At 50.2% G+C, this 12753-nt stretch overlaps 6 protein-coding genes across 6 annotated transcripts; 1 reads left to right on the plus strand and 5 right to left on the minus strand.

The window, feature by feature from the left end:
* Positions 1 to 584: 584 nt before the first annotated feature.
* On the plus strand, positions 585 to 4006 carry N7447_004815 (uncharacterized protein; the record flags this gene model as incomplete). The annotated part of the gene is made up of 6 exons (XM_057229077.1): positions 585 to 668; positions 724 to 741; positions 808 to 829; positions 905 to 1061; positions 1127 to 1226; positions 1280 to 4006. 6 exons carry the CDS (start codon positions 585 to 587, stop codon positions 4004 to 4006), a joined length of 3108 nt encoding a protein of 1035 aa, XP_057084167.1.
* A 730-nt stretch (positions 4007 to 4736) lies between these two features.
* On the minus strand, positions 4737 to 5698 carry N7447_004816 (F1F0 ATP synthase subunit 5; the record flags this gene model as incomplete). The annotated part of the gene is made up of 4 exons (XM_057229078.1): positions 4737 to 4850; positions 4903 to 4992; positions 5056 to 5370; positions 5537 to 5698. 4 exons carry the CDS (start codon positions 5696 to 5698, stop codon positions 4737 to 4739), a joined length of 681 nt encoding a protein of 226 aa, XP_057084168.1.
* A 586-nt stretch (positions 5699 to 6284) lies between these two features.
* Positions 6285 to 6671, minus strand: N7447_004817 (Mob1/phocein family protein; the record flags this gene model as incomplete). Its single annotated transcript, XM_057229079.1, has 2 exons — positions 6285 to 6526; positions 6587 to 6671. The coding sequence occupies 2 exons, from the start codon at positions 6669 to 6671 to the stop codon at positions 6285 to 6287; spliced, it is 327 nt and encodes a 108-aa protein (XP_057084169.1).
* A 70-nt stretch (positions 6672 to 6741) lies between these two features.
* On the minus strand, positions 6742 to 7294 carry N7447_004818 (uncharacterized protein; the record flags this gene model as incomplete). Its single annotated transcript, XM_057229080.1, has 2 exons — positions 6742 to 6863; positions 6919 to 7294. The coding sequence occupies 2 exons, from the start codon at positions 7292 to 7294 to the stop codon at positions 6742 to 6744; spliced, it is 498 nt and encodes a 165-aa protein (XP_057084170.1).
* A 537-nt stretch (positions 7295 to 7831) lies between these two features.
* N7447_004819 (putative intracellular protein transport protein (Sat1)) lies at positions 7832 to 10456 on the minus strand (the record flags this gene model as incomplete). The annotated part of the gene is made up of 3 exons (XM_057229081.1): positions 7832 to 8712; positions 8766 to 9848; positions 9913 to 10456. The coding sequence occupies 3 exons, from the start codon at positions 10454 to 10456 to the stop codon at positions 7832 to 7834; spliced, it is 2508 nt and encodes an 835-aa protein (XP_057084171.1).
* Positions 10457 to 10844: 388 nt separating this feature from the next.
* rrg9 (mitochondrial ribosome assembly protein RRG9) lies at positions 10845 to 11723 on the minus strand (the record flags this gene model as incomplete). Its single annotated transcript, XM_057229082.1, has 1 exon — positions 10845 to 11723. One exon carries the CDS (start codon positions 11721 to 11723, stop codon positions 10845 to 10847), a length of 879 nt encoding a protein of 292 aa, XP_057084172.1.
* Between the last annotated feature and the right edge of the window lie 1030 nt (positions 11724 to 12753).

Raw genomic sequence — 12753 nt, forward strand, 5'->3', positions numbered from 1 at the left:
ATTAAAACAAAATGGCTATAGGCCCTTAGAACTCCAGTAATGCCGATGAGCTTCTGGGAGTCTTCCTAGGAGCTTATCGGTATCACTATTAATTGTTTGTCTTCGGCTTATAAATTACTTAGCAGCGCGAAAGACATGACGTTATACGCTTAGCCCTCGGTTTATGTCATTGGCGAGAGAAATGGTTTATTATCGTCTGCTGCACACTGATTTCTTGATAAGGGAAAAATACTCAGGGGTGTGCTCAGTTTTACTCGGTGATCAGAAAGCGGCAAGAGGTGAGCACTAAAATGGCATTGTCCGTGCAAAGTCAATTGATCTTTTCCCAACGGACCAAAAACAAGGTCCACGACCGGTGCAGCATCCAGGCCCGAACCGAACACTTTCATATCGACCAATCAGCGATGTCCATCGTCCACTCCGACCCGATTCCCAAGGTAATCCACCTGTGGACCTGGTTCACGTCATTCTCCAGCCCACGTCCCCCCCAGGTTGGCACGGACTTGCATTCCCCTCCATTTTTCTACTTCTTCCCCCTCTTCATTTCTTCTTTTTTTTTTTAACTTGGTATCTTTTGCGCAATCATGGTTTTACTCGACGGGAAAGAAGTCATCACAGAGGAAGAGAAGCGACTAAGGGAAGACCGCGAGAGAACAAAGTATTGGAAGGTAAGATCTCCAATTGTAGAGCTTACAAGACATTCATGCTAATTGAACAAAACAGCGTTGGGGACCGTACGTGGTGAGTTGAGCCCACGGATAGCTCTGAAACATATTGGCAGCGCTAAAAGCTATTGCATTGATGTAGGCAGAGAGACAATGGGCCACAGGTGAGCTTGCAAATCATACCAAGCCCAGGTCAGATCGAGAAATAGCAGGCTAATGTCCGATTTCCTATGATATAGTCAGAGAGGATTACAGTGAAGATGGCGACGCTTGGAGCTACTTCACTCATGATCACGCAAGATCGAGAACGTTCCGCTGGGGCGAAGATGGAATCGCCGGTGTATCTGATACACACGGCATACAGAACATTGCCTTTGCATTCTGGAATGGCGAAGAGTAAGCAGATATTCTCCTTGAACGATGTGCTTCCGGTCCCCGCATGGAGTCTGACTGGAGTACAGCGACTTCCTAAAGGAACGCCTGTTCGGTTTGTCGAACCCTCAGGGTAATCATGGCGAGAGTGTCAAGGAGGCACATTTCCATGTGGACAACACCCCGACGGTAAACTCTAAACCAACCCATTTACCTTTCATTCTGTTGACCCCGGAATACAGCATTCCTACATGAAATTCCTCTACAAGTACCCCCAGAGAAAGTTCCCCTATCAAGACCTTGTCGATGAGAACGCCAAGCGCTCACGCTTGGAGAAAGAGTATCAGATCCTGGATACCGGTATCTTCGATGAGAACCGCTACTGGGATATCTACATCGAGACTGCCAAGGATGCTGACGACGAGGAAGAATTGAACTTCCGTGTCATTGCGTATAACCGTGGCCCCGAGCCGGCTCATCTACACATCGTCCCCCATGTCTGGTTCCGAAACACGTGGGCCTGGGGTGATGAAAAGAAGACGGAAAGACCATCGATCAAAAAAGAGGGTCCGTTGGTAGCCAAATCAAAGCACAGCAAAATTGGCGAGCGATATGTCTCTTTTGCACCATCACCTCCAGTGGGATCTAGCGATGAAGATATCCAGCCTCAGATGATGTTCACCGAGAACGAGACCAACAACAAGTTGCTATGGGATACCGAGAACACCACACCCTATGTCAAAGACGCATTCCACCGCCATATCGTCGAAGAAGAGAAGGACGCAATCAACCCAGATAATGAAGGTACCAAGTTCGCTGCCTGGTACGCCTTCAACAACGGCGAGGGAGTTCCTCCCGGCGAATGTGCCGTGGTCCGTTTCAAGGTGTCCCGTAAGAAGGAAGAATTCGTCGACGAAGAAGTTCTGGACGATGTGGTTGAACAACGCCGTGCTGATGCGGATGACTTCTACTATCACCTCAACCCTCTCCCCATGAGCGATGATCTCCGCAACATCCAGCGTCAAGCCTTCTCCGGAATGATGTGGTGCAAGCAGTACTACAACTTCGTCTGGGATCAATGGGCCAACGGTGACCCCGCTGAAATTCCTCCTCCGCCAGGCCGAAAGGGCATTCGTAATGAGCAGTGGCGTCATCTGTACATTGACGATATCCTGTCCATGCCGGACTCTTGGGAGTACCCATTTTTTGCTGCGTGGGACACTGCATTCCACTGTATCCCACTGGCCATGATGGATCCCGATTTCGCAAAGAAGCAACTTGACCTCCTCACCCGTGAGTGGTACATGCACCCGAACGGTCAGCTGCCTGCGTACGAGTGGAACTTTGGCGATGTGAATCCTCCTGTGCACGCATGGGCTGTGTTCCGCACGTTCAAGATTGAGCGCAAGATGTACGGACGACAGGATTTGGACTTCCTGGAACGTGTCTTCCAGAAATTGCTGCTCAACTTCACCTGGTGGGTGAACCGCAAGGACTCTGGTGGCAAGAATGTGTTTGAGGGTGGCTTTTTGGGACTCGATAACATCGGTCTGTTCAACCGCTCGGAGCCATTGCCCACTGGCGGTGTCCTTGAGCAAGCGGACAGCACTGGCTGGATGGCCTTCTACTGTCTGACCATGCTCAACATCGCTCTCGAGCTGGCCAAGCACCGTCGCATATATGAAGACATTGCATCCAAGTTCTTCGAGCACTTCTTGCTCATCAGTGATGCAATGACCTTCCGTTCCGGCGATGACACTATCCAGTCACTCTGGAACGAAGAAGATAGCTTCTACTACGATGCCATCTCCTACGGCGGTCCATGGACCCAGCAGCTACCCATCAGATCCCTCGTCGGTTTGATCCCGCTGTACGCGGTTCTCACCCTAGAGCCCGAGCTCATCAACCAATTCCCCTCGTTCAAGCGACGCGTGGACTGGTTCATCGAGAACAAGCCAGACATCGCCGAGCGCAACATCGCCAGCATGAAGAACCGCGGCAAAGACGACCGACTCCTCCTCGCCCTCGTCAGCAAAGACCGTCTCATCAAGATCCTCGAGCGAATGCTCGACGAAACAGAGTTCCTCTCTGAGCACGGTATCCGCTCCATGTCTAAGTTCCACCAAGACAACCCCTACTCCATGGACGTCAACGGCCAAACCTTTAAAGTTGGCTACGTCCCCGGTGACTCCGACTCCTCCCTCTTCGGCGGCAACAGCAACTGGCGCGGCCCTATCTGGCTCTGTGTCAACTTCCTCCTCGTCGAGTCCCTCCTCCGCTTCCACATGTTCTACGGCGACACCCTTCAAGTAGAGTGTCCCAGGGGCTCAGGTGACTACATGCACCTCGGACACGTAGCAGAAGAACTCCAGCACCGCATGCAACACCTCTTCGCGCGCAACGACGAAGGCCGCCGCGCCGTCAACGCCGGCTCAGACCTCCTCGATTTCGACGAGCACTGGAAGGACAACCTCTGGTTCCACGAGTTCTTCGATGGTGACAGCGGACGCGGACTGGGTACATCGCACCAGTGTGGATGGACAGGTCTAATCGCCAAGATCATCCACGACACCGGTGTCAACTGTCGTTTACCACAGACACCGCGATCACCCTTTGCCGCGGCATCGCACTACTTCGACGACATCTTCTCCCGTTCCGGTCGACCGCGTGGCTCCAGCCGTCCGTCTATCCGTCGTTCATCGACTACACGTTCCATCGGGAACCGTAGTGATTTCTACTCTGGTGAGGCTACGCCTGCTGCAACGGTGGATGACGACGGCCAGAGTCGCGGTGCTAGTCGTGCAGGCAGTCGGAGGGGTAGTACTGCGGATCCTGATAACCAGGATCATGTGGACCACTATGTGGAGAGTCAGTTGCAGCGGGTTCGCAGCTCTGCTTCAATTGCTGCGTATGAGGATGAGTTTGAGACGAGGGCCGATAGGGCTGAGAAGGAGAATGGGCAGAAGTGATAGTCTTGATGGCTTTGATGTTGTCATCTCTTACATTACATTCGTCTTCCGTTTGATCATGTGCCTTCTACCTAGGCTTCTCTCTCTCCTTTCTCCTCTCTCATCATTTGCATATTTTGTTTCTTGACGCGATGATAACGACCTTGTTGTCTGTTACGACTGTTTCTTTCTTGTTTCCTTTCACATATGTTGCATCTGCTATCTATCATTTACAACCTATTCATACATACATTTTTTTCGGAGTATAGTCTTGATTTATAGTGCATTTGATAGCGAAGTAAACATTAATGATATCATTCCCAAACAGACGGGACCTACCTGTTCCCTGTGCCTAGGCATATCAAATCACCTCTGATGAGGTCAAGATGTATAGGTTTCAAAAAAATTTTTAAGTCATCGCGCAGATTGACGGGCGATCAGAACGACGCATCGGGTCCACACAATACGGAAGGCAGGCAAACACCAAGGCAAACAGGTTGAGGGATAGGAAATACACTCAACCCGCTAGACCAAGATGTCCACCGTACCTTGTAGGACTCAAGCAAACACCGAACTAGAAGACACCAATAATGGATGAATTTGTGCAATTGACAGGTAATTCGAACAAAACAAAATGAAGGCAGAAAAAGGAACTCTTAGAATTCCCCTTTCCGCCTACGAACGCTACCGTTCATCCGGGACGATGTGCTATAATCTAACCATCCCCTCAAACGCAGAGGCTAATTTACATTTACAAAGCATCGGAAAGAGCCTTGTTCATCTTGGCGATCTTGGAAGAAACGCTGAGGTCAACGGTGCGGTCACCGATCTCAACGATGAGTCCACCAACGAGGTCGGGGTTGACCTAACAGAGTTAGTAAATAGCCACAAAACAAACTCCATCAAATAAAACGCACCTTGGCAACAACCTTGAGCTTCTTGCCCTGGCTGAACTGAGACTTAGCAACAGCCTTCTCAAGACGGTTGAGGGTCTTGGCATCGAGCTCCTGCGAAAGTTTTAGCTTTTATATCTTTTTTTTTCCCCGCAACATAGCCCAAAGAATCCGTACCTGAGCACTGGTGATGTTAAGATCGATCTCGCCGCGGTGAGCACCCATCAGGGTAGCGAACTTCTCACAGACACCCTCGAGGGCACCGAGACGGTTGTTCTCGGCGAGAGTCTCGAGGAAGTTCTGGAGGATACCGGCCTTATCAGCACCGGCGACCTTGGCGAGCTCTTCGACGATAGACTTCTTGTCGGCGACGGTGAGCATGGGGGCACCGAGGATGGAGACGAGCTTCTTGTCAGTCTTGAGGGTCTCGCCGAGGGTAGCGATAGCACGGGCAGTCTGGTCGAGAGCAGCGGACTTGGCGGAAGCGGTGTACTAGTGAATCAAAAGGTCAGAATAAGGATTCATTCTGGATATGCTTGCGTCTTGGTGAGGATTTGAAGATTGGTTTTGAGTGTGGGAGGGGTCGGGGAAAGACGGGACATCGTCGTGAGACATCAAACAACAGTCGCAACAAGACCGAGGCAATGGAGGTGCATACCAGAGCAGAGGCGTAGGTGCCATCAACGCCGAACAGAGCGACGGGAGCGCGGGTCTCCTGGGCCGGGGTGGCATAGGACCTGATGCCGTTAACGGCGGCGGTGCGAGGAACGGAGAACTGGGTGGCACGCAGGCCAGCGCGGGCGAAGCGAGCGGACATCATTGTGCAATTGGCTGGAGGAGGGCCTCGGGGAGGGAGGGACACAGAGGGTTGAATGGGGAGGTGATATCGACGTTCCGAGTGCTTGCTTGGTCAAGGATGCAAGGTTGAGACCTCCGGGCCGAATGTTCCCGTGATCACGTGAACACACAGAAGGATAGTCACGTGCTTACAATGCTTGGCGGCTACGACGTAGCTTTTGATTTTGGATCATCACATTTGATTATTTGAATTTGGCCATAATATTTGGTGAGATAAAATGGGCTATTCCCACACAGTCGATCGAGATCATGTATGACTTCAAATATATGGAGATCGGCTCAATTTTCGGGATTAATTACACGCTCAGGCCAAAACACATTAAAGCCTAAGAAGCGCCCCCTTTACAAGAAATAATATAATATCCATGAATTCATCGTTTCGGTCTTCGCGTCAGGTCAAGCCCCAAACGCCAAAAAGCCCAAGCTAAAATACTGCAATTCATGCACCACCCGAAACGCCGTTGAGATATCCTTTCCGTAGACCAGCCTCCCTGACTATAGAGATCAGATGCAAAACACAATTACTACCCATTTTCCCGATTCAACCCTTAGTCGCTGCGTAACATACTATCCACCAAATCACCCAGCGGTCCCCAGAAATCCTTCCCACTGGCCAGCTTGTGCTCATCAATGAACAAGACATAGTGCTTGAAGCTGGTGTTGAGGTGAGGTTCGAGGCCGAGGTGTACTACCACTGGGTAATGGTGGCAGTAGATGTGGGCGTAGACACGGTATAGACGCTTGAAGATCTGGCGGAGAAGACTGGGGAAGGTCTTTGGGAAGGGGACACCTGGAAGGAAAACATGGGTGAGCAATAGATCTACTATTAACGAATGACTCGTGAGCATACCGATCCGGCTAGGGAACATCTGTTCGTTGTCGACGTTGCTTTGAACCCATGTCATCAAGTGTTCAATGTATTCCGGGGCCGACATCTTCGTTGGGCGCTTAAAGTTCTCCGAGTCTTGCCAGAGGTACTCGAACCTATCCATTGTAAGCCGGGGGTCAACCACCTGCCGAGGAAGTATCATACTCATCTGTAGCCTTCATCTCGGGACATGTCTGCGGTGAGCAAAATTCAGTTATTGAGCCGTACAGAAGGTTGATCTGATTGTAGAAGTCGACAACTAAATCAAAACATTAGCAGATGTACTCAGTATAACTCCGGAAGAGCTGACTCACTATTGACAGCGAGCCATTCATTCTGATCTTCGCCTTCAGGCAGCTTCACAGCTTTGCGTAAGCTACCACTACCAAGGGTGGCTTCGGCGAACTGTCGTAGCTGATAACTGCTCGTGCCCTTGGCGGCCGAGCGGGGCTTGAAGGGGGCGCGTGTGCGTGCATTGCTGGGAGGTGTTAGTCCAAGACAGCCTTGTTTGAGTGCGCGCACCGCAGGCGACAGGTAGGATGGAGGCTCCGAGAGGGGGGCATTGGAAGTGCGAGTAGTCTGATATAGAGCGGACGGGCTGACAACGGAAGGGAGACGTGGTTGCTGGCAGAGAGAGGTCTCGCCGGGGGAAGGGTAATGAGCAATGGGAGGGGTAGCGGGGACAGACATGGTGGTGATGAACGAAGACATATTCACTCAGGCTCGATAAAAAAAGTATTCCCTTTCGGTAGGGGTGTATTTCGGCGGGGTTTCGCTGATCGCGTTGCCTACATTCCAATCTCAGATATCAGTTGCTGTTTAAGATTTGAGGAATGTGATTAGATGTGCGGATGTACTGACGTGCAGACAATTTCAACGAGGCGTATCTAACAATGATTCTGGATGATAGGTATGAGAGGAATGCGCAAGGAGAGAGATGTTATCGGGTTTCAGCTCCCCAAATTCCTAGAGTGAGATCCGATCCGTTGACCACGTTGCCCCAGTTACCGCCTCTACGTCACAGGTATAAGAAATATTTTAAATGTATACCACCGAACCATTCAATTTTAATATCAATTATACATGGCGAATAGCCAGAGGCCTATATTTGCGGGGGTTTTTTGCTCGGCACAAGGGGAATATTTAATCAAACGAAAATCAAGCATAGCCTGCACGGCAGGCAAGCAAATGTGCACACCTAGAGACATCTAGTGTACGTCTAGAGTTCTAGATCGGGTAGCCTTCATTCTCCTCAGGCAGTCGTTCTCGAACAGTCTCTCCATAAACCGTCAGCGGGATAGCAATCTCGAATGATTCACAGTTCAAATGCTCCATGGCTGACAGCACCGTGCCGCGATCATCTGACGACAAAGCCTCAAGTAAGCGAATTCCCGAGGGTTGGGCCCCTTGCTCGCCTCGAACACTAGATGTCACAAACTCAAATCGCAGTTCCCAATCGAGAGTCACACCGCTCGTCAATATTGAAGGGGTGGCTGTGATAGGGATAGCCGGGCTAAAAGCCACTCGGGTGGCATGGAGCGTGTTCTCGAACAGAGAAGCATGGATGCGCCGCGTGGTTCGGTGAATGCTGGCATTTGACCGGACAGCCAAATTAGGGGTAACTTTTTCGGACGTCTCCAGCGAAGCACGTACAGCGTAGCATGGAATATTGGCATCTCCAAAATCCATAGTAGCGATAATGGTCTCTCCAAGTCGGTGAACTGGTCGGTTCAAAACGACCACGGCGATACGTTTGCCTTCGCGGGCAATCTCAAAGCGATTGGGGCTGCGACGAGAGTTCGCGGCCTGGTTGCTGCGAAGGATAGCAAAGTCGATGACATCCTTCGAAGTAAGTAACTGGGGTAATCCTTCAACGCTAGGTCGTCTCGACGGCGTAGCACCAGGTGGGAACAGCGTGTTGGAACGCGCACGTTGCTCCAAAATTTCATCCACAAAACCAAGGAAATCGGCCGCGGAATGGTGAGATTTACTCATACTTTGGTTATTTGTTGTCACAGGCATCACTGGCCCGAGCTTTTGCACCTTCGCTTCATCCCGTAGAAGTACGTAAGGTGACATCAAGTCATGCCCGAGGATATCTCCCTTTTCTATAAAAATGTAAGACCCTGGGATGGAAGGCAAAGTGAAGAATGTAACTTACCATTCACGCCACTGAAAACGCGGAAGGGTATATTGATGCGATTGACCTTTTGGGGCTCGTTAGGCCCGCTAGGTCGCTGAGTTCCAATGACCAAATTATATGAGATCTTGATTGCTTTCCCTTTATGACTCGCCGGGAGTCCTTTGGGAAGAGCGAACGAGAAAGAATAGGACTGTTCCTCTCCTGGTGCCAGTCGGAGGTCAACAAAGAGCAGCGACTGTGATGTGGACAACAACGGAATTGATCTCGACGATGTAACACCACGCATTTCTCGTAGACCGTCCAATTCATTATTTGAAAGAAGACCACTGATGGATTCCTCAATAGTGTTCCATTTGAGTGCGCCCCAGAACCCACCAGTCTTTCGTGGTCGCTCGGCTGTTGGAGTTGGGCGTCCAGGAAGTCCACCTGAACCCGGTTGCCCACCAACAACTCCCTTTCGCTTGACTTCGTCAAAGGCTGCCTGGTTCACCAGTGATCCATCGACCGTGAATGATGCGCTGACCTGCGCATAGCCCATCAGCAGCGCCTGGCTGTTGGAGGCTTTGGAGGGAGATGGAACTACGCTCGAATGATGCCGCGCATGACGTATAGAAGGGGGAGCCCGCGCACCCTGTACCGAATAATTTGTGTATTCGGACCCGATGGTCTCGGTGGAGTGGTCGCTGATGGAGTAGAACTCCCCGCTGCTCCGGCTACTCCCATTCACGCTTGTGGCTGATATAATCCGGGTTAGTTGCTGGTGCGCCGGTCCAGTCAGACCTTGTGCATCTCTGACAGCGGATCTTCCTCCGGTTGATGATGTACCATTCGTTGTCGCCGACTTTGGTGATGGAGTGCGCACGGTGCGATTGTTAGTTGATTCGGTGGATGGCGTGGCCGGAAACTTAAAATCGAGAGAAGGTGGTTGGGGCCGCCGTGAAGGTCGACGCAATGGCTCTGTTGCACCTATCGGGCTAGTCGCTAGAGATCCAGGGCGGCTGGCTCGCCCCAGGTGGGAGGTATCAACTCTCAGGCTGCCGTTGGGATGCTCGTTGGGAGCCTCAGTCAACGGAAATGGAAAGGCATGAGAGGGGGTTCTCGCTGATCACAGACAGTCGTTAGTTGAAGAGCCATAAAGCACATATTTGCACTGTCCATCGTATACCTTTTTTGTAAGAATCCTCGCAGCTATTATTCCTCCGCGGCATGATCTGGAGACTTGCCGACCGCCCATGACCCCTGGCTGGCTGATGCCGATTGTAATTGTGCGGGGAAGGCGTCGGATCGGGTTGACCTTCACTATCAATGGAGAGGATGGAGACGGATCGTTTATGGTTGTGACCTGGTTGCCATGCTCGCGGTGTAGAGGGGCCACTGTTCGGAGGAAAGCTATGGGAGCCGACTAACGGAGAGCTCAGGGACGAGGCTGTCCGGTGATAAGGCTTTCGTTGCGAGCTGGTAGAATATGATCGCCGGCTAGAAAAGAGAGTTTGGGGTGATTTGAATCCGAAGAAAGAGTCCGAGTTCGAGTTAGGTGTGTGATTCGCGACTCGAGAGGTCTTCCGTGAATGTTGACCTCCTTCACCCGCATTATTGGCATCGGCGCCAGTATCGGCAACGTTCTTGAATGTTATAGTACATTCAACATCCTCTCCTGCAAATATAGTTTGGTCCTTCCATTTCACGAAGACTTGGATGTTGGATGGCATGGCGGTCGTGTCAGCATGTGGGCTGCAGTTCGAGGGGGGCCAAGGCCTGGGGGGAATTGCCGGCACGATGAGCTGTAGTTAGGTCGAAGCTTGGTAAAATATGCCAACACTCGCATCCTGTCAACCCGAATGAACCATGCTGATTGTAGAGTTGAAGATGTGTTGCCGAGGGAGTTGCGTGGCGATGATATCCTTGCTAGCTCCACCGCGAACTACGGGCTAGATGACATATGATACCCACCCTATCCTACGACTAAGTAGTACATCGATATATAGCAAATATGTTGTTTACGTCCAACATTAGAGTAGAGAAAGGTCACATGTGATATTATTTATTGTACAGGCGCAAATTTAAAACCATATCTAACATAATATAAATGTACACAGACTATCTTCGCTCGCGATTTTTGTCATCATACAGTACATGGAAGTCTGCAAGGGGCCGCGTGCGATTATTCGAAGGGCGAAGACCAAGCTCAGCCATACGACTCCAGATTCTATCGTGTCGGTTCTCCCATCGCTTGCGTCGACTCTCCATCTCGTCCTCCGATGGGCGCCATTTGCTCTTCAGAATTCGGCGAATAGCTTCCGGGGATATCTCAAACTCCTCCGCAAGGACTGCGGTCGTGAATTGTTCGGGAGCCTTGGCATGAAGATGACGGATTCCATCGAGGGCATCAGGTGAAAGCTTCTTGGGTGGGTTCCAACCACCGGCGAACTTGTCCTTCAAAGCAGCTTTTTGCACTTGCCACGCCTCAGGCTTTCTCTTTCCCCTTTGCTCTGAGAACTGTTTCCCTTTTTCGGCTCTATCTTGCCAGTGTTTGCGGGGCTCCTTGTCGGCCGCCCTGCGAGTCTCGTTGCGGAAAGTTCTGCGCTCTCTGTCGGTTCTTCCCTTGCTATTTTCTGGGCTCCTTCGCTGGTCCGTAGGGTGACCTTTATGGGTATTCCATCCGCCTTTCTTGCCGAATAAGTCGTAATCCTTCTTCTCTGGTGTTTTGTGTTGAGAAGGCACGGTATCATCAGCGACGGCCGGAGTTTCAGGGGCTGCGGGCGCTGGTTGATCATTCTGGGAAGTATGCAAGCGCGGTATTGAACTGAAGGATCGTTGAAGCTGGGAATTTGAAGAGAAAAGAGGAGCATGGGCAAGAGGTTGGTGATAGGGGTTTATTGAAGAAGCGCCCAAGTTACTGGTGAACTGAGAGCGGAAAACATTGCGCAGAACGGTAGGCAAGGCCAGCGTTGATGACGCAGCGCATTTGGTGGCCATCTTAAGAGTCACCTGTAGATGGAAAAAGAGGAAGTAACGAGCAGAGCAAAGTTGACAATGGACGAATGTGAGATCTGGAAGTTCAGCGAAGGGAAAATATCCGGTGGCGATAAGAAAACACGCGATAAGATCACCAAATGTTGGTGGCCTGAGAAATATGGCATGCCAGTTCGTACGTTTTCGAGTTTTGTATACTTATGTACTATGTGCCTGGCTTAATATTAACTGGTTCCAGCTGTATTCATTATATAGAGAGAAGTTATGGATGAGATAGACGTTGTTTTTTTGAACTATCCCAACAAGATTAGTCGTCTGCTTATGCGGCCTTTTGATGTCGTGAGGGTATTTTCTCTCCCTTCTCATGCTTCTAGGTAGAAGCCTAAAATTGGCAGAAAACCATAAAATGTATAGACGCCGCTTCTATGTATAACCTTTGACTGTGCCCTATATCTACACCAATCGTCCTACGTCTACCCAAGTATAAGACAGTCTAACTAACATGACTGGCAGATCTACCGAGGACATGACTCTATATAATCTCTGTCTCCAGTTCCAGTTCGATGTGTATCTTTATTCACAAAATATATATTGTCTGCAAACACGAACCAATATATATCGAGCTATAGTAGCCAGCGATCACCCATTACCCGCACCCGAATTATTTTTTTATTACTCGACGTAATAGTTTTCATTCTATACTAGCTGCATCCGCGTCAAAGAGCTCCAATGAAAAGTATTTAAACAGATACGAAAAGCTGAGATGCCATGTAATTCCTGTTTCACGAAACAAACTCATCATCATGGTAGGAACGCATCCTCGGTTGAACATGTTTTTGGAACACAGTATCGATTTTGGCTTTGGTTTTTGGTATGAGATCGAGAATGTAAAAGAAGCACACAATTGTGGCCGCGAGCGACAATCTACCAAAGATAAATCCGATTTTAGCTTTGAGGTTCTGCAGCAAACGAAAACATCTATGAAGGAAAAGATCAACACATCCCTGCATCAAAATCCACCATATATGACACC

The sequence above is a fragment of the Penicillium robsamsonii genome (genome assembly GCF_028829455.1).
Source record: "Penicillium robsamsonii strain IBT 29466 chromosome Unknown utg000003l_segment0_segment0, whole genome shotgun sequence".
NCBI lineage: Eukaryota > Fungi > Ascomycota > Eurotiomycetes > Eurotiales > Aspergillaceae > Penicillium > Penicillium robsamsonii.